The sequence below is a fragment of the Rattus norvegicus genome, chromosome X, assembly GCF_036323735.1.
Source record: "Rattus norvegicus strain BN/NHsdMcwi chromosome X, GRCr8, whole genome shotgun sequence".
NCBI lineage: Eukaryota > Metazoa > Chordata > Mammalia > Rodentia > Muridae > Rattus > Rattus norvegicus.
Genome location: NC_086039.1, coordinates 112779742 through 112799222, shown reverse-complemented (window position 1 = coordinate 112799222; position 19481 = coordinate 112779742). Strand labels below are relative to the sequence as shown.

Below are 19481 nucleotides of genomic sequence, written 5' to 3'. Positions count from 1 at the left end.
GAATGTTTCAAGATAAATATTCTTGATCAGCAGGATAATGCTCTTCCTCCTGGATATGGAGGGACATGGGCTCCCAAAAGCTCCCCAAATGGGGTAAAGCCACGCAGGAACATACATGGGACACTTTTGGGGGTTGCTCCTGAACCTGTCCCACATCATTTCTCTTCCTATTTGGTTAATGAGAACGTAGTCACATGACCAGGGATGCCGTGAAATTTAGTCTACAATGGAGTAGACTAAAGAGAAGAATGACTCGATTGAGACTTCCTGGTCATTGTAAATATAATAGGAAAGTTGGGGTAGTTTGCCTTAGGTGTTGGGTGAAAGATAGAAGAGGTTTCTGTCCTTTGTATTAGTATGCTACATGGTGTAGCTATGTTAATCTGTCCCCCGGGAAGCTTGAATAGTCAAATGTAGGCAGTATTTCAAATCCTGGTTGACAGCTGAGCTCCCTATTGAGTCACTTACTAGGAAGTAGCAGCTGGAGGGTGACTTGCATTGCTGATTATTCCTTAATTATTAATCACTGACACTTTGTAAATTGCCTTAAGTCAAATCCCAGCTGGGTTAGTATACAATATTACAGTGTTGGCCCCCAAATATTTTCCCTGTGTTGTCTGTCTAGGCTAGAACGGGTATTAAATAGATAGCAAAGTAGCAACCTTATTTATTGCAAACCAGCCAAGTGATACTCAAAACAAAATGGGAAAGGCAAAAATCAAAAAGGGAACTAATTTCCATTTCAAACCATAGCCACAGGCACAGTTTATTCTCTGACAGTTTGTGTTTCCCCAAACCAACTGTACGCTTGACAGTGACCTCATGTATGCTAAGGGGATGAGTAGAGTAAATCAGTCTGAAATAAAAATCCTCAGGATTCTCAACTGAGCTGCACATATATTCCCAGGAAAATTTAGAAAACTGATATCCAGGCTCAATTCCTCCATACCTCGGGGAGTCTCAGCCCATCAGGGAAGGACCAGGGGACCTGGATTTTTCAGTGTGCTTTGAATGGCTCTCAGTCTTCTCTGTATCACATAGCCTCTTGCTGGAGAAGATTGTGAATAGAAGTATTATGACCATCGACTTTTTCCTGGGCATCTCAGGTGCCTAACTTGTTCTTTTCTGTTCCCAGTTTGTCGCTCAGCCAAACTGTCAACAATTGCTGGCCACCTTGTGGTACGATGGCTTCCCTGGATGGCGAAGAAAACACTGGGTAGTCAAGCTTCTAACCTGCATGACCATTGGATTCCTGTTTCCTATGCTGTCCATAGCCTATCTGATCTCACCCAGAAGCAACCTTGGGCTTTTCATCAAGAAACCCTTTATCAAGTTCATCTGCCACACAGCATCCTATCTGACCTTCCTCTTCATGCTTCTCCTGGCTTCTCAGCATATTGTCAGAACAGACCTCCATGTTCAAGGACCTCCCCCAACTGTCGTGGAATGGATGATACTGCCTTGGGTTCTAGGTGAGTGAAACAGAACCACAATAATGACTAGGCTGTCTTCTGGTCCCACTTAAAAAAAAATACTGTACATGCAATTCAGTGGAACGTGAACCCAGAGTACCTCTGAACTAGGACCCCTCCAGTAAACCTGTGTTGAGAATCTAAGAAATGTGGTTCCTTCTATCCTAGGTTCAGTTCACTCAATTGTGCACGAGCCATTGTAAAACAAGAATGTTCTCAGAGTTTGCGTCTGCTCACCTAACATCATCTAGGATTGAAACAATGGATGTTAGTTGGCTTAGGGGGAAAGCTTTGTGTCAGTCAGGGAAACTAGACAGGGCAAGCACTGAGCATCCTACTTAAAATTGCTATAACCAGGAAGCAATGGATCCTGCTGATTTCTTGTGTTTGTGTCTATTTCATATAATCCTACCACCTGCTCAGGTTCTATGTACTATTTGAATACTGATCCCCCAGTCACACAGTCAGCAGGAAAAACCTGAGAAATTCACACTGGCCATGGTAAAAGTTGATCTGCCTGTGATCTCTAGACATAATTAGATGACACCGAATGCTCCAAAACATGCCATCTTCCAAGTCTTTGTGACCCAAACTCTGAACCTCACGCTAGCATTTTGAGCATTATTTGGGATTTTATCAAAGAGATCTTAAGTCCTACCCTAGGTCTAGAGGTTAACAGCACCCCTAAGTGATTCGTATATAAAGTCTGGTAACTGACTACCTTGAGCACAGCCACATAGTTTTACTGAAACATCTCTGTCATCAGGCAAAATCTGGCAAACACACAAAAAATACATATGAAAGGAGAACAGAGGAAATAGGATCCTGAATTATTTGGGGCCACAACGCATAGCTTAAGTAGTTACCTCTGGCAATGTGGTTCCTGGTCAGTACATCAAAGCCCGCGGAGAACTTTTCTCCTTAGCATCCAGTAGAAACTAAAGTCAATTTATTACACTCCAAAATGGGAAGAATATAGAACGTAGTACCTAAAATTGCAGTAGCTAAACTAAAGCTTAAGAGAAAACCACAACAGCCTCCAATTAAGAACAACATGCAAAATAGTTTAGGGAGTATTTATCACCATTAGCCATCAGGGGAATGAAAATTAAAGCTACTTCGAAATGTTGGCTCATCCTAGTCAGAATGGCTAGCATCAAGAAAGTAAGTGATGCCAGGTGTGGGGAAAGATGAAGACTTGTTCGATGTCCAGGAGAGACTTCTGCAGGCATTGTGGAAATCAGAGTGCTAGGTTCCTAATGAAACTCTGCTATTGCTGGGTCAGGTACGCAAAGGACCCAATATCCCACCACAGAGCCACCTGCACGTCTGTGTTTCTTGCTGCACTATTGACAATAGCAAGAAAATAGACCCAGCCAAGATGCTCACGAATGAATGGATGGGTAAGGAAGACAGGGTACAGCAACACCATGGGAGTTTGTTCCGTTGGAAGAAATAATCAAATTGTGAACGATTCAGGAAAATGGATGGATCCAAAAAATATTATAGTGAACAAGTTTACCTAAACTGAGAAAGGCAAACACTTCACACTCTTTTATATCAGTGTGACTGTGAATGTGAGTCATACAAATAGATAAAAGATCATGAGCTAGAGAAAGGGAACTAGAACACATGTGGTGTGAAATTGGAAAGAGTGATACCAGGGATAGAAGGGGAAAGGAGGGAGAAGAGAGATAGGTGAGAAGAAGAGTTAGAAACACCAAAGGCAAATTATGATTTATGTTTGAAAAATAAAAGTGAGGGGTGCCCAGAAACATGAAAAGCATACTAGGTTTAACAAATTCAAGATTGGGAGATGGGGTAGCCAAGGAAAGAAAGGTAAGGAAAGTCTTTTCCACTAGGTCCAGTTCATTCATTCATGAATCTCATCTTTATTCATTTGGGGGACTTCTGTTGTGATTCTCAACACTGCCTTGATATAGAAATATTTTTGCCTCCATTCTTCAGGTTTCATCTGGGGGGAAATAAAGGAAATGTGGGATGGTGGATTCACTGAATACATCCATGATTGGTGGAATTTGATGGATTTTGCAATGAACTCCCTCTACCTGGCAACTATTTCCTTGAAGATTGTGGCCTATGTCAAGGTAAAATGGAATGTCTACCATCTTTCTTCCCCTGTTATTTTGGCTGGGTTATGTCAATAAACTTTTGCACTGGGAGCAAGAAGAGTTTATGGGAAAAACTAATGGGTGTCGCATCTACACTAAGAAATACTATAGAGACGTTTTCAGTAGTGTGTAAGTAGCAGCTACCTAAGCAAATCCAGTGAAGAAAGGAACATTTTTTTCCAGAGGAATCCTTATGTTTCTCAGACTCCCAGGGTACAGGTATCTCCAGCCTTCAGTACCTAAAAACATCTACAACATTCCTTTGAAGAAGATGACATAAGAATACTCACACAGGGTAAGGACAGTAAATTCACTAAATTAATTACTCCAAAAAGCTTCTTACCTGTTATCACTTTAGTAATATCAGTTATTGTATATTTGACTAATCTTTCCCATGCTGTAGCCATTGGCAAGCATTCTTCTCTGTGGAGACATATAGGACAAAATTAATTCCTCTCTGTAGCATAGATAGTGTCCCTTCTCCTTTACCTTCTGAGTCATTGTTTCACAGAGCCAACATCCCCACTTTGCCACCCATTCTTCATATGGCAAGCAGCAGAACCCCAGAAAATGTACGATACAAGAGTTTACCTACAATAACCTCTGCTTTCCTTTTTACTTCTTCTGTCAAGATAATTGTTCAATTTGTTAAACAAAACAACAAAATTTCATTATCGCTCACCCTACATCCCCCTACCAGTTCAGCAAATGTCTACACTGGACACTGGGCATACCCCATCACCTTGCCTTGAATTATTCTGAAAACATTTTTGAAATATGCACAATTTCTATTTTAAGGAGACCTGTAAGTGGGTACAGTCTTGTTCTCTCGACAACAGAGATACAACCCATGTAAGATGACCTTGTCCAAGCAAAATGAGACAAGAGTGGAGAAAAGTTCCAGGCACTTCTTCTCCAGAGACCCCTGTATTTGGGGGTCAGCACAGGTCTGACTCTAGGTCTCTTACTTAATAATAGAAGGCATGGTTATGCTTTGAGTTTTTCCCAATGAGGTAAGGCTGACAATTCATTCCCCAAGATGTCTATCTAGTCAGTCATGCTTTGGGTATTCAATTTCACATTGAGGGCTTTTAGAATGGGAATATGGCCATCCCCCAAGTCTCCAACAACTTCGTTTATTTTTACATCCCTAATATGCATATTGCATAAATTGTAAGACCTTGAGAGTTATATAGAGCATGAATATTGAATGCATTCATGAAACATTTTTGAAAGGAGCCCAAGAGTATGCCTTCTACGTGTGGCAATCATTTAACACATGCTTACAACTTTCTTAAAAGAAAAAGCCTAGTGAAAGAAGATGTTTGACTCTCTGGTTAACCTGCCTGGGTCAACTCCATGTCCCTCTGGCATTCTGATGGATAAGTATCACAGTTTTCATTTTAAAAACGTGCACTGTTTGCATTATGAAACTTCAAAAAATAATTAATAAAATATTTTTATTTATTTTTATTTACATTTCAAATGTTATCCCCTTTCCCAGTTTCCCATCCATAAACCCCTTACCCTCTCTCCCCCCTTCTTCTATAATGGTGTTCCCCTCCCCAGCACCCCCCCTTTCCACCTCCCTGACATTCCCCTACACTGGGGGGTCCAACCTTGGCAAGACCAAGGGCTTCTCATTCCATTGGTGTCCAACAATGCCATCCTCTGCTGCATTTGCAGCTGGAGCCAAAAAAATAATTAATAAAATATTATATTTTTAAATTTCCTTTAGAAGTAGAGAAACCATAACTTAGCAATCTCAAACTTACTAACTTACTAAGTTTGACCAGGAAACTTTAGAATAAATGATGAAAAAAATTATTTCTGTCTGAGGGTATTAAAATGTGTCTACAGATGCTCAACATCAGCTAATTACATAATCTTCCTAATTTCACTGGTGAGGCTTCCAAAGAGCTAAATACTTCTCCATCACAAAGTATAATAAACCTACTCAGCTAAGCTTATAAATTCTGCTCTTAACACTAAAAGGAAACACAAACGAGACATGTCGAATGCAGAATTTTGATTTTTAAACATATTTATGTGTATGGGTATTTTTTGTGCTGTTTGTACATATGCTTAGTGCTCATAAAGGCCAGAAGAGATAGACCCATCCCCTAAACTTGGAGTTACAGATGGTTATGAGCCACCATGTGGGTATTGGAAACTGAATGCAGGTCCTCCACAAGACCGAGAAGCAGTCTTAACCTCTGATCCGTCTCTCCAGCCCCAAGAATTTGGATGTATTCAATGAGAACTTCATTTTGTGGTCCTCTCTTTCACAAAAATGCAACCAGTTTAGACATTCCCTGAGAAGAATGAGACAACCATTTAGATTGAAGTTACCCACAGGTGTCGCCCCCTCCCCTTTGAAACAGTTCAAATCACTGTTGTTCAAAGGCAATATGGAAATTAAGTGAGATGAATTTGCCTTTAAATTTCTTTAGTTTATTAATTTATTTTTAAGAGTGTGTTGTATAAATACATACATACATACATACATACATACATACATATTTGTGAGCAGGTACTGTGGAATGTTTCCTCAGTGGCTCTCCATCTTATTGTTTGACACACAATCTGTTACTGGTACCGGAACTCACCATTTCAGTTACATGGGTTGACCAGGACGCCCCTGGGATCTACCTGTTTCCGCCCTCCTCCCCAGCAGTGGGGTTGTACCACTGCACTGGACTTTTATATGCCTGCTAGAGATCTGAACTCAGGTTCTCTTGCTTTCATAGATCTAAGCTTTTCTTTACTTTAAGTGAAAACTTAGTTGACAATACATACTCCTCCTCCCAGGATTTAAAGCAACAGGAACCAAAAGACATTCACCAAAGTAGCCCAAAGAACAACTCTGCATATGGCTGGCCCTCAGTGCCCACACGTAACCCTTTGAATGGAGAAGAGTCAGCCTTTCATATCACTTGGGTCCATCCCTCCTCCACCTTGATTAATATACAGACTAGATCTGGACTGTGCTAAGTTGTGAGCATTTCTTCATCATTTCCTTTACCATAGACATAATTACCTCTTCGTGTTCTTGCCATCATGGAGTCCCTGTGTCAGCTGATCCCCTCTTCAGATTTTTCTTTTGGGTTAACAGAATGTAATTCACACCTCTTTGAAAAGAAGCTGGGCCAAGTTGCAAATTGCAGTCTGTTTCAAAGAATGCAAGAAATGTCATTTCTTTCCCAGTATCGCTAACCTAGCTTAATTAAACATGAATTGAACTCCTCCTCTCACCTGTGAGCTAGATCACCATCAACCAATCCCTCCACCTCTCAGAGCTTCAGTCCTGCCTCTGATCCATTAGTTGTTTTCAAGTATTGTATTCCATGAAAACATATCATCGGGGTTGGGGATTTAGCTCAGTGGTAGAGTGCTTGCCTAGGAAGTGCAAGGCCCTGGGTTCGGTCCCCAGCTCCGAAAAAAAGAACAAACAAACAAAAAAATCATCAAGCAGAAACAGAGAAAGGACTACAGTATATAAAATAGCTCAAAGAGCAAGGTTTGGCCTAAAGAATGGGTCATCTAGTCTGCTTCTTTGGCTCCCACAATGGCCATTAGATGTCTCTATTAAACCCTGAGAGTCTAAGAAATACAGTTTAAAATTTACAGTATTAGATCAGGAGTTATTAAGCTCTGGACTATGGACCAAATTTGGTTCACTCTCACATCCATTCATCTGTGTGCTGTCTTTGATCACTTTAGTGCTACAAAGGAAGTGGGAAGAAGTTACGACAGAAAAAAAAAAGACATCCCCTTGAACACTGGGGGCTGGGGATTTAGCTCAGTGGTAGAGCGCTTACCTAGGAAGCACAAGGCCCTGGGTTCGGTCCCCAGCTCCGAAAAAAAGAACAAAAAAAAAAAAAAAAAAAAAAAAGAAGTTACGACAGAGACCTATAGCTGACAAAGCCAACATACATACTATCTGGCCCTTGACAGATAGTGGTGTTGATGTCTATCCTAGGTGAACTCTAACCCGATTTCCCACATCTATCACCTATCTGCTAAGGAGTTCTCCAGGGTGATAAGATGCAAACTAGAGATGCTCCAGGAGAATTGTCTTTCACACTTCTGAGTATTCTACACCTCCAAATTCATCATCCTGAGGGCAACAGACTTTCCTGTAGTAGAGAGAGGAAGTGGAAAGCAAAATCAATTCTACACTGGGATCCATTCTCATTTTAAAATATAGGTTCTGTTTGGTTATCAGCAAAGAATTGCCATCTCTCACATAGATCTCAAACCTTGGACTGACCTTTGTAACATCTGTGTTGGGAGATCAAATCCCACTTGAATGACATTTTATGCAAGCAGTGCTGGACTTAATGGTGAGGGACCTGGAGTTCAGTTCTGTCTCTGCCGTCAAGTTTGCTGCGTGATATTTAGCAAGCCACTCTGGATTTCAGTTCCTCCCTTTGTAAGCCAGGCATACCACCCACTTATTCACAGTGATGCAAAAACTGGTTTGGGCTTACTTTCCTTTGAAGGAAAATGTAGAAAATATGGGAAATTGGGCTAACATTACAGAAAACTGATCAGCCCCCAAACATCTATCTGAAACAGAAGCTCATGTGGCAGAGTCTCTGACAATGAGGAATCTTCGATACACACAAGTGATTTTAACATCATCAGTTCTATTGTTTGTTGGGAATGAAGCACACTTGAGAAGCTCCTACACGATAATTTGCCCCCCTCCCACCCAACACATTTTCTCAAGAAAGTTGCCTACATTTAGTCCTGAGAAATTGTGGTGTTTAAATGACAGTGTAAAATAGTCGTGCTTCAGATTGAATTTCAGGCAAAATCTACTTCTGCCCTTGGGAAAGTTAAAGATTAGTTCCTTATTTTCCCATCCTATCCTCCCTTGTGGAGTACAGAGACTCTTACCTATAAATATTGAATAACAAACATGTCCAGTGAGTGGGAATGGCATTACCTTTTTTACTGTGAAGGTAAAAGGTACAGACAGTGATGATTTCCAAATTAGAGTCCAGTTCTTATCACCTCACACTTTTCTGTGAGGCTATTCCTTATATTCCAGAAGACAGAGGTCTTCAAGAGGCTGGAAATGGGCAACCAACTCGATAAATCTGGCTATTTCCCTCTCCTTCAACTTCCTGGTTCTTCATTTGCACTGGAAGGCCTTTCTAACTTGTAAGGTTGTTAAAGAAACAGCAAACTACATCCATATGCTGCTAAGTGGAGAAGAACTAAATTTGCTACCTGGAAGGTTGACATGCCATTTTCAATAGTGTAGAATACATTACAAACTGCTAAAAATGCAGCAGAAAGCTCTGAGAAAAGGCTCCCTAAGGACTCTCTATCAGCCTGAAACTGTAGGCAGCAGAACCTAGAGAATGAACACAGAGGAGGGTGTCTCTATCCACTGTCCTTCAGTAACTGCAAATCGACCGTGTGTTTCCAGCCCATGTAAGGGGTTGGGGTATGGTCTGAGTTGAAATTTCACTGAGAAGTGAAAAAATCATTTGGTACCCACTAGCTTGGGCGCCCCAATGGCTCCCTTTCAGAAACACTCAACAATCTGGTAAAGTCGCAGTTAGAAAATGTCTGTTGATAAACCACAGGTGGCTGCTGCAGATGATGCCCTGAAATTCCTTCTGCTATGTATATACGCTTGGTATATATTTGGATAAGAGTGGGAGGGAGAGCGTTATTAGCACTGTGTACTGATTGAATGGGGCAAAAGGACAAACAAACAGTACCATGCATGGGGAATTTTATGTAAGCCGGGTGTTCAGTCCATATTTTGTGTGTAGAAGGGTGCAAAGGGGAAATTTTTGGAAATACTGTACTTCTCATATTATACATTTGTGTTTTTTTCCAGTATAATGGTTCTCGTCCAAGGGAAGAATGGGAAATGTGGCACCCGACTCTGATTGCGGAAGCACTCTTCGCGATATCGAACATTTTAAGTTCCTTGCGTCTCATATCCTTGTTCACAGCCAACTCCCACTTAGGGCCTCTGCAGATCTCCTTGGGACGCATGCTGCTTGATATACTCAAATTTCTCTTTATCTACTGCCTAGTACTACTGGCTTTTGCCAACGGACTGAACCAGCTTTATTTTTACTATGAGACCAGAGCTATTGATGAACCTAACAACTGCAAAGGAATCCGGTGTGAAAAACAGAACAACGCCTTCTCCACGTAAGATGTGCACCGCTTTTCCTCTGTTTCCTTTCTGCCTTCCGTTGCATTCTGTTTTTCATGCACAGTTTCATCACTATCTCTTTGTGGGAGAACAAAGCTCTCTGCAGATCTACCCAAAGGGTCCAGTGTAGACAAAAATCCTTCCTTCAACATAGGGAAAGAATTAGAAGAGAAAGAGAGATTTAACAGAGACAGGGAGACAGAGAGAGCAGGGCTGTGATTCCATTTTTTAAAAAGGTAGTTCCTTTTTTTTGACCCAATTGATAAGATATAATTGCCCACCTAAACATACAAAGCCCAGTACGCATCCATCCCTTAAGAACATTTGTAACAACCTGCAAAGGTACAGCGTGGAATCTTAATGTCACCTGCCATATTGTCCTGCCACGGTTTCTCTCCCTCCTCTCTCCCCCTCCTGTCTCTTCTTTTCTGTTCTAGTCTCTTCCTCTTCCTTCAAAAAGGTAGTTCTCGGCACTCCTTGTAGCACTCAAAAAGAGTGGTAGCCACGACGAATGCGAAATCACAAGACTTTTCATAGGAATTCATGGCCACAAAATAAACCTGACTACTCTCAGTCAGGCTCAAAGAAAAGACGACAAAAGTATCTTAATGCACACACTAGGGCAGAGTAAGACAGGCTTGAGGCAAAATTACAGTCAGTCAGCCTACTAGACCAGCTTAAGGATTAGAGGGGCAGGTGACTAGAAATGTCTCTGCTCCAATTTGTAGGATAGAAGGCAGCTCTTTGTCCAGTAGACCACAACTTCTAGAGAAGTAATTTCTATGCTTTTCCTTCCTACTGTAAAGACCTGCTTCTTTGGAATTTTTTCATCCCCTGAGTGGCTTTAGAATAATAGTGAAAATAGAACAGAGAAAGTAAAACAAGCAACTTGGAGTAGTTATGCACGACTATTATACCAGGACACAGGAGGTCAAGGCAGGAAGTTCATGAGTTTGAGAATCGCCTAGGCTACACAGTGGTACCCTGTCTAGAAAGAGAAAATCAAAAAGAAAGAAGATCAAGATGGAGGGAGAGAAGAACGAAGGGAGAGATGGAGAAAGGAAGAAAGGAAGAAAGGAAGAAAGGAAGAAAGGAAGAAAGGAAGGATGATTCATGCAATTTTCTTAGGTTAGGACTTAACAGTTTAGTGTCCTTTCTGTTGTCCATCTCAACACCCATTCTGTAGACCCAACGTGTCTTCATGATCCTTAGTCATTAAAGTAAGAACTTATCCTCTACATTTTTTAACAAATCATTTCGCATATAGAAATCTTGGGAGTATAATGTGAATTTCTGATATATGTACACAATGTAGAATGGTCAAATCTGGATAATTAGCATCCTCATCATGGAAAGTATTTCTCATTCCTTTGTGATGGAACAAGCAGAATCTCTTCTAGCCAATTTGAAATGTACAATGTGCTAGTCTAATCTGCAGTGTCCCTATGGTATAAGAGATCACCAGACCTTCTTGCTCCTATCCAAACGCAACATTGTTTTGGTTGGCCAAAGTCTCACACTCTTCCCACTTTCCACTCCTTCTCACCCTCCAATAACTACCACTCCACTCCTTCTACAATATCAATTCTTTTACATTCTATATATGGCTGATACCATACAGTTTTTTATGGCTAGATCATTTCACTTCATATTGATACCCTTTACATTCATTCATGTTCCTACAGATGTCAGAATTTCAATATTTTATGGCCAAATAACATTCCAATGAATTTGTGGATTTTTTTAAACATGCATATCTCTCTCTCTCTCTCTCTCTCTCTCTCTCTCTCTCTCTCTCTCTCTCTCTGTGTGTGTGTGTGTGTGTGTGTGTGTGTGTGTGTGTGTGTGTGTGTGTATGCACATGCTTGCAAGAGAGATCACATATATGATACTGATAATTCTGGATATTGGTTCTCTCCTTCCACTATGTAAGTTTTGGGCCTCAATCTCAGGTCATTGGGCTTGGTGAGAAGCACTTTTACTCACTGAGACATCTTACTGTCCCCTTTCACTGATTTTTCCCTTAATTCTATAAGTCACTCCAGTGGATTCGATATTCTAGAAAAATCTTTCCTAACCACAGCCAAGTCAAGTGTGATGGCTTATGTCTGGAATCTTGACGCTCCCAGGACAAGGAGGGATTACAAGCTTGAGGACAGCCTAGATTACATAGCAACACTCTATCTCAAGAGCAACAGCCAAAGGCCAGAGACAAAGGGTGTTTACTGCTGCTATCATTTGGGGACAAGGTCTCATATTATCCCAGGCTGACTTTGATCTTCTTATGTAGCCAAGAACGACCTTGAATTCCTTGTCTCCTGTCTCCTGTTTCCACCTCCCAAGTGCTAGGATTACAGGTTTTCATCATCATAGCCAGTTTAGCAAAGGGATTTTAACTTGATCAAATGTACTCATTAGAAAACCCAGTGCTTTCCTCTCCTCCCCATAGGACTTGCCTCTAGCTGTGGTTTCTAAAGCACATAAGTTATATAAATCCCACCATTCAATGTATTGGTAACAGGCATGGAAATAGAGTCTGGGGTAGGATGTGTTTCAGAAATGTTTGGACAAAACCTGAAAGTTCTTTATGGACATAAGTCTCAGAGCCCTCCACTGTGAATTCCATCCCAGGAAGACAAAGAGGTCTTCCCATATATGTTTGTCTCCAGACATTTTCCTTCGATCTCTTTTTAAATGATCTTTCCAGTGAACATGTTTGAGTAAAAAATGTTGACCCAATTCCACTTCCCACTGATGCTCTCTTCGCCTCCACCAGACCATCGCCCATTTCTCCTCCCAGAGATCAGAGTGAAACGTCAGGTAGGAAAAATGAGAGGTTGAAGGTCCAGAGTGAGTTGGCCAAGAAATAGCATGGTATTGCTAAGGCAAGCCAGAGGGCAGAACAGTAATGTAGCACCTTGCTGGTGTTTCTCCACAAGAAAGTTTGCTTTCTTCTTCTACATGATTCTGGAGACAGGACACATGTCAACCTAATTTCATTACAAAGAGCAATTCTGCAGTGTCATTTGCACCAAGACTCTCTCTCCATCATTCACATACAAGTGGTAGAAAGGATGGGACATAATTGAATGCAAGGTGCTTTCTAGGAGGCTGCGTCCTTACCAATTCCCCTTCCAAGTGAGATCTGCCAAGAAAGTGTATAAAATGCAAAACTCCTGTGGCCAACTGACATGTTGCTCCTGTTGTTTGCTTAGCAGAGCCTATCAACAAGAATGGGCATCTGCCATACATGAAATTATATCTTGAGGTACCAGGTATGAAGAAGCATTGTCATGTTGGATCTAATTTAGCAGTAATGTCACTTCAGTTTTCTCTCTGTCTTTGGATTGGTTTCTTCCAGAAGAGGCCTCATTCAAATTTGTTTTCTTTTAAACACTTCAACTTTAGCATTGATAATAATACCTATTAAAATACATGCTACTTAGCCAGAAAAATAGCTTTTAATGTCTTTATTAATGTATTTCTTCACTTTACATCTCAATATCAGCCCCGCTCCTTGCAGTACTCCCTCACAAAGATCCCCCTATTTCTCCCTCCCCTTCTCCTCTGAGAATGGGGAGCTCTGTCAGAGTATCATACCCCATCCTGGCGCATTACCACTGCAGGACCAAGTACATCCTCTCCCACTGAGGCCAGACAAGGCAGCCCAGTTAGGGGAACGAGATCCACAGGCAGGCAACAGAGTCAGGGACCCCACCTACTCCAGTTGTTTGGGGACCTATAGAAAGAACAAGCTACATATCTGCTACATATGTGTAGGGAGCCTAGGTCCAGCCCATGCTCACTCTGGTTGGTGGCTAAATCTCCGAGAGCTCCCATGGATCCAGGTTAGTTGAGTCTGTTGGTCTTCCTGTGTAGTCCTTATCCTTTCCGGGTGACCCCAACTCTTCAGCAAGACTCCCTGAGCTCCATCTGTTTGCCTGTGGGTCTCTGCATCTGTTTTCATTGGCTGCTAGGTGCAGCCTCTCAGAGGACAGTTATGCTAGGCTCCCAAGAAAGACAGTTTTTTTTTTCTTTTCTTTTCTTTTTTTGGAGCTGGGGACTGAACCCAGGGCCTTGCGCTTGCTAGGCAAGCGTTCTATCACTGAGCTAAATCCCCAACCCCAAAAGACAGCTTTTTACAGAAAGGGAATGTGAGCTTTTTTAGATACCTAATAAAATCGCTTCTCTGCCTTTTGGCTAAGATCAAGTGTAGATGCCTAATAAAGAAATTTTCGTGTCTGCTTAACAAAACATACCTTCCTTATGAGTCTCAAGGAAGACCATTGCTAGTGTGCTTTAAAATGTGAGCAAAGTTCTTTTCCTCTTGAGGTGTACTTTGCCAGGAACACCATACACTTGTTATTAACTACACAGCAACACTGATTGCTGTCAATTTGAGTTCTGGATTCTGTGTCGGGAGTTCCTGACCTTCAACTGCTCTTGGAAGAATCTTTTGTGAGGGAGACAGGATGAGAGTGGAAAGATGCTGACCTGTAAGTCCTACATCTGTTTTCAGCGATCCTGGCACTCATTTACAGAGGCCTCCTGAGAACACGTGCCTAGTCATTCCACATGCTCCTCAAGACACAGAATGTCCACAACAAAATCACTTATCTCCGTAGTCACTCTAACTGATTTTCCCTTTAATTCCTTAGCTCATTAAATGACAGCAGTCGGAATCCTACAAGTTAGCTGACATGCTTACACTACTTTTCACGAAACACCCAGTGTTTCCACTCACCCATAAATTTTACTTTCTAAAGCTCCGACACACACACACACACACACACACACACACACACACACACACACAAAGACAGAGACAGAGACAGACAGAGACAGAGAGACAGAGACAGAGATGGAGAAGCAGAGAGACAGAGAGAAACACTGTTAAGGTTCAGGCTTAAATCCTAAAGACTACAGCAACAGCATCTTAACTGGGATCCCTGCCTGCAGTCTGTCTCCACTCATAACAATCTCCCTCCACACTCTGTGGAAATTCCTATTGAAATCCCAGTATCATCTCATGAACCCCAGCTTCACGCCTATCCAGGCTAAGCTATTCTCTATAAACCCAACCTCTGCTATATCATGCAGGGACTCGGAAATCTGAACACAGGCCTTTCCACACGTTTCCTTCAATTTTCTGCTCCCCAGAGGCACGGAAGCTTCTTGACTCAGCTGCCTGGGTCTCATACATAAGACTTACATGTGCAGTACACTCTCCGCCTGGAATGCCTGTCCCCACAGTTCAAGTTAGATTTCTGTTGCTGTGATAAATGACCCTCACTAAAAGCAGCGTGGAGAAGGAGAGCTTTATTTCACCTTATACCTCCAAGCCACAGTCCGTCCTTGAGGGAAATCAGCAGGAATTCTAGGCAGGAACTTGGAGGACAGCACTGAAGCCGAAACCATGGGGAACTGCTGCTTACTGGCTTGGCTTCAGACTCATGTTCCACAACTTTTCTTAAACAACCCAGGCCCTAGGGATGATACTGCACACAGTGAGCTAGAACCTTCTACATCAAATAGCAATCAGTAACATATCCTCACAGACTTGTCCACAGGCCAATCCGATGGAGGCAATTCTTCAGTTGAGGTTCCTTCTTTCCAGGTGTGTCAAGTTGACAACCACGATTAGCCATCACACCCACCTAGCTGGTTTGGCAAACTCTTCTGCATCCTTTAAGATTTGAAGTATCACCGGTTCTCAAACATTTTTTTCCTTCTTTCAGCTGGAGAGTTCTTCTGTTGCCCTACCGCGCTGTAAATGCATGTCTTCTATAATATGTAACCCTCTATCTTAGTCATCTGTCTCTGTCCCCACCAAACTCAGACTCCCACTGTAATCAGGTTTGTTTTACCACACAGCCGCCCAGGACCAAAAGGTATTCAAAATACCCATCAAATAATCGAAACAAAGAAGACCAGAGATAACTCTCATTTTTAATCTGGAGATAATTATAGATTTACATGTGTGCAGCCATAAGAAATAATATAAGAGAAACGTATGGAGCTTCTCGCTGATATTTCCCCCATGGTAGCATATCCTAGGAAATAAACATCGGGGAGTTTGGTTGACCTTATTTAGAGTCACCGGTTCTACAAGGAAACCATTTACAACATGGATGGGCAAGAAGCAATCCTGTTCTTAATTGTAGATCATTTGCTTCCATTTGTACCCCATAGGTGGCTTAAATTGTCTATCCAGCTCTGCCACTCCAGTGATCGCATTAAGCCTGGTTTCAGCAAAACCCCTTGGCTTATTTCCCTATTGCTCCTCCAGCACTTGGACACTTGGCCGAAGAGCAAAGCTATATACATGGTTCTCGCTTACAGTCCATCTGCTAGCTTCAGCCCATTGTGTCTGCTGTTGAAATGTTTTTGAATCGTTTTTATTGTATTAAGGGGGGGGGCATATATGCCCCAGCCTGAGTGTAGAGGTCAGAGGATGACTTTCTTTCTTAATCTTGATTCTTCATTTCAATGTATTAGCTATCCTTCCCAGCCCTGTGTCATCAGAAAACTAAGAAGCATGCCATTGATTTTCAACTCCCAAAGCATTGGCAATTTTGTCAGATAGCCTTTGTCTTTGCTCAATGGACAATTGGGCAGCTATTTAAAGGATGCACATGAAGATCATACATAAAAGGTTTATATCAAAAGTCGTAAACTTTATTTTTTTTCCTTTATGCATTGTATTCATGTGTGTACATGTGTGGGCGAGCATGTACCATATGTACCATAGTGTGTGGTGGAACAACTCACAGAGGTAGCCTCTCTCTCTCTCTCTCTCTCTCTCTCTCTCTCTCTCTCTCTCTCTCTCTCTCTCTCTTCCTCTCTCTCTTCCCCCCCACCCCCACGTAGGTTCTGAGGATCAAACTCAGGGCATTAGGTCAGGGCATCAGGTTTGATGAGAAGCAGCTTTACCTGCTGAGTAGTCCGTCTCACTGGCCATTACAAAAATTCTAAAACACAAGAAGCAGATGTATTATTGTCACAAGTATGTAGTGCTGGAGACACAAATGAATAATAATCTATAAAGACCCAAAAAACTACAAGGAGCATAGGAACACAAAGACAGAGGGCTTAACAACAGTAGTAATAAAAAATAGTTAATGTATGCGAGTGCCCCAAGGTCCAAGTACTCTTATAAATCAGGTCTATGTGAACAAACACACCTACCCTCCCACCCTGGCCATGAGGTAGTCAGTCTTATTATAATCCATTGTATATTTGAAAAACTAGGGTCCACAGCAATTAACCAAGCTGATTCCAGGCTCATAAATCCTATGTGGCCGAGCCATGATTATCAGTCCAGACATGAAGGCTCTAATCTGCCCTTGTTCCAGGGATATGGGAATATAACTGGGTCTGTGGAGTTATATATGGTCCTGGCTTCTAATGTGTAAAACAACAACAACAACTCACCAAACCCTGGTTGTACTCTAGTAGCAGAACCAGATCTCTGCACCTCATAGCTCCCTATTTTTAACCTTCTGCTGAGCTGTGTGATGCAATGTATTGCTTAGCTCTGACTTCCAATCTCCTGGACATTCAGAAGAGGCACTGAGAATGCAGGTGCCCTGGTAGAGTGCTTGCCTACTATGCACAAAACCTGTTCTTTATCCTCAGCATCGCATAAGCTCAGTACGGTGGTACAGGTCTGGACTCCCAGCATTTGTCATAAACTTTGCTTCTCATGCCTTGGCCCCTGAACTATAGACTCCCACCTTACTGTTGATTTTCAAATGCCTCGTCACTTAGCATTTACTTGCAGCAAACAAAATATGAGCTTTGAGATGGGGATAAAAGTAAGCTTTTAGAAGTCTAGTGCTAGAACTGACTGGCACCTATCAAAGGTGAGGAAGAGTTGGAGTGGGGGATGGGAAAGCTTGGCCAATGGGAAAGGCGTTGTACTAAGATAGGAGCAAAAGGCCCTGGTCTTGTCCTCAGTAGGATACCTCTAGATAAGGACAGTATACATTCCACACTGGTTAACGTTTCGCCACAAAGAAATGACAGATGCTAGAGGCAGTAAAGATATGGTCATCACATAGAATCTCCGTGTATCAAAACTTTACCCTCACGAATTTGTGTAATAATTATATGTACATTGCAGAGAAACTAAAGCAATCCAAAGAGATAAGTTTCTTTCTTTTCTTTTTTAAGAAAGCAAGTTCTTGGGCTAGGGGTAATGTTCGTTGTTAAAAGACTTACATCACTGGTCCTGGCTCTGCCTCCAGCAGGGCTAAAAGAAAAGGGCGTGAGGATAGCTTTTCTTTTTCCAATTTGAGGCAGAGTCTAATTGTAGGCCAGGCTGGCCTCCAAATCACTATGTGGTTGAGGACAACACTGAAGCCCTCGTACTCCAGATTCTACCTTGCAAATGAAGAACAGTACTTTTTGAGCGAACTCAAAAAGTATATTCATTCATAAGAGTAGGCTTTCTTGTGTTCTGCAATTTTTCTTGCTCGGGAAATGCCTGACATGCCATCCAAAGCCGACTGCCCTGTCTTGCTGTAGGCAGACTTCTGCAAAGTTCTATGTTTGGGTATGGAGACTAAAACAGGAAGCAATAATTTGTGAAGCCATCTCATAGAGACTGATGTAATGACTTGGCAAGGTCACACAGACCTGCCCTTGAGTTCTGGCTCAGCACCTAACTAGCTCAGTGTCCTTGAGCCAACCAATCTCTGAATGTAAGTAACATCATCAATAGGAGTAGAACTTTTCTTTGATTTATTGGTTGCTCATTTATGAAAGAGTCACTATTTCCTCTGCAGATTTTTGGGATCCTCTAGTTATCATCTAAAAAGCATCTCTTGGATGTGTCTCTAGGGTCCCCATCACCTGTTTTCCCCGTTTCTTGGCAATGCTGCATCACTTTATAGATTAATGGTGCCTATTACAATGGAAACGTTGCTGCTCTTCACAGTAAAGTTTTATGAGTCATGATAATAATGCATTCATAAAAGCATAAATAAAACATGCCAGGGCATGGTGGTATAGGCCTTTAGTTCCAGCAATCAAGAAGCTGAGGCAGGCAAATCTCATTGAGTTTGAGGCCAGTCTAGCCCGCACAGTGACTTCGAGGCAAGCTAGGAGATCTTGTCAATTTTATTTTTAAAAAGAACATGAAAGCATGCATATAGAGTGAGTTCTTAATAATTCTTAATGTATATATCATTAAAACATATAACTTATTACTTTAAGATTCATCGTGCTCTTCCAGTTACCTGAGTAGTATCGGAGCTCTACGAGAATCACAAAGTAACAACTTTGGTCTGGGGTACAACCCAGTGACAGGGGTTCAGGTACAACACAGTGACAGGGGTCATATAGGCGGGCCCCTATATTCCATGCCCTGGACCAAAACAAAGGTAGAGAGAAAAGGCTACTTGCCCTCATGCTTACTCGGTGAGTGAGGGGAAGCAAATATCAGCTGAGGCTTCAACATGGTGCAGCACAGCCCAAGCTCCATAGGACTTTTTAAAGAACTTAAATAACATGCAGGGGTGTGTGTGTGTGTGTGTGTGTGTGTGTGTGTGTGTGTGTGTGTGTGTGTGTGTTTGTCTTTATGTCAGGATGTGCATATGAATGTAAGCGCCTATAGAGGCCAGAAGAGACAGATTCCAAGGAACGGGAGTTACAGACAGTGGTGACATGGTCCTAGACACTGAA

The 19481-nt window shown here is 41.9% G+C and overlaps 1 protein-coding gene and 1 pseudogene across 4 annotated transcripts in view; both read left to right on the top strand.

Moving 5' to 3' along the window:
• The window catches only part of Trpc5 (transient receptor potential cation channel, subfamily C, member 5), a 284811-nt gene that overhangs the window by 228416 nt on the left and 36914 nt on the right, over positions 1–19481 (top strand). For all 4 annotated transcript variants that reach the window (NM_080898.3, XM_063279766.1, XM_063279765.1 and 1 more), the window contains 3 exons: positions 1136–1472; positions 3441–3580; positions 9468–9790. In NM_080898.3, coding sequence (NP_543174.1) covers positions 1136–1472; positions 3441–3580; positions 9468–9790 — 800 coding nt within the window. The remainder of the gene's footprint in view (positions 1–1135; positions 1473–3440; positions 3581–9467; positions 9791–19481) is intronic.
• LOC120099544 (U2 spliceosomal RNA) lies at positions 13975–14154 on the top strand (annotated as a pseudogene).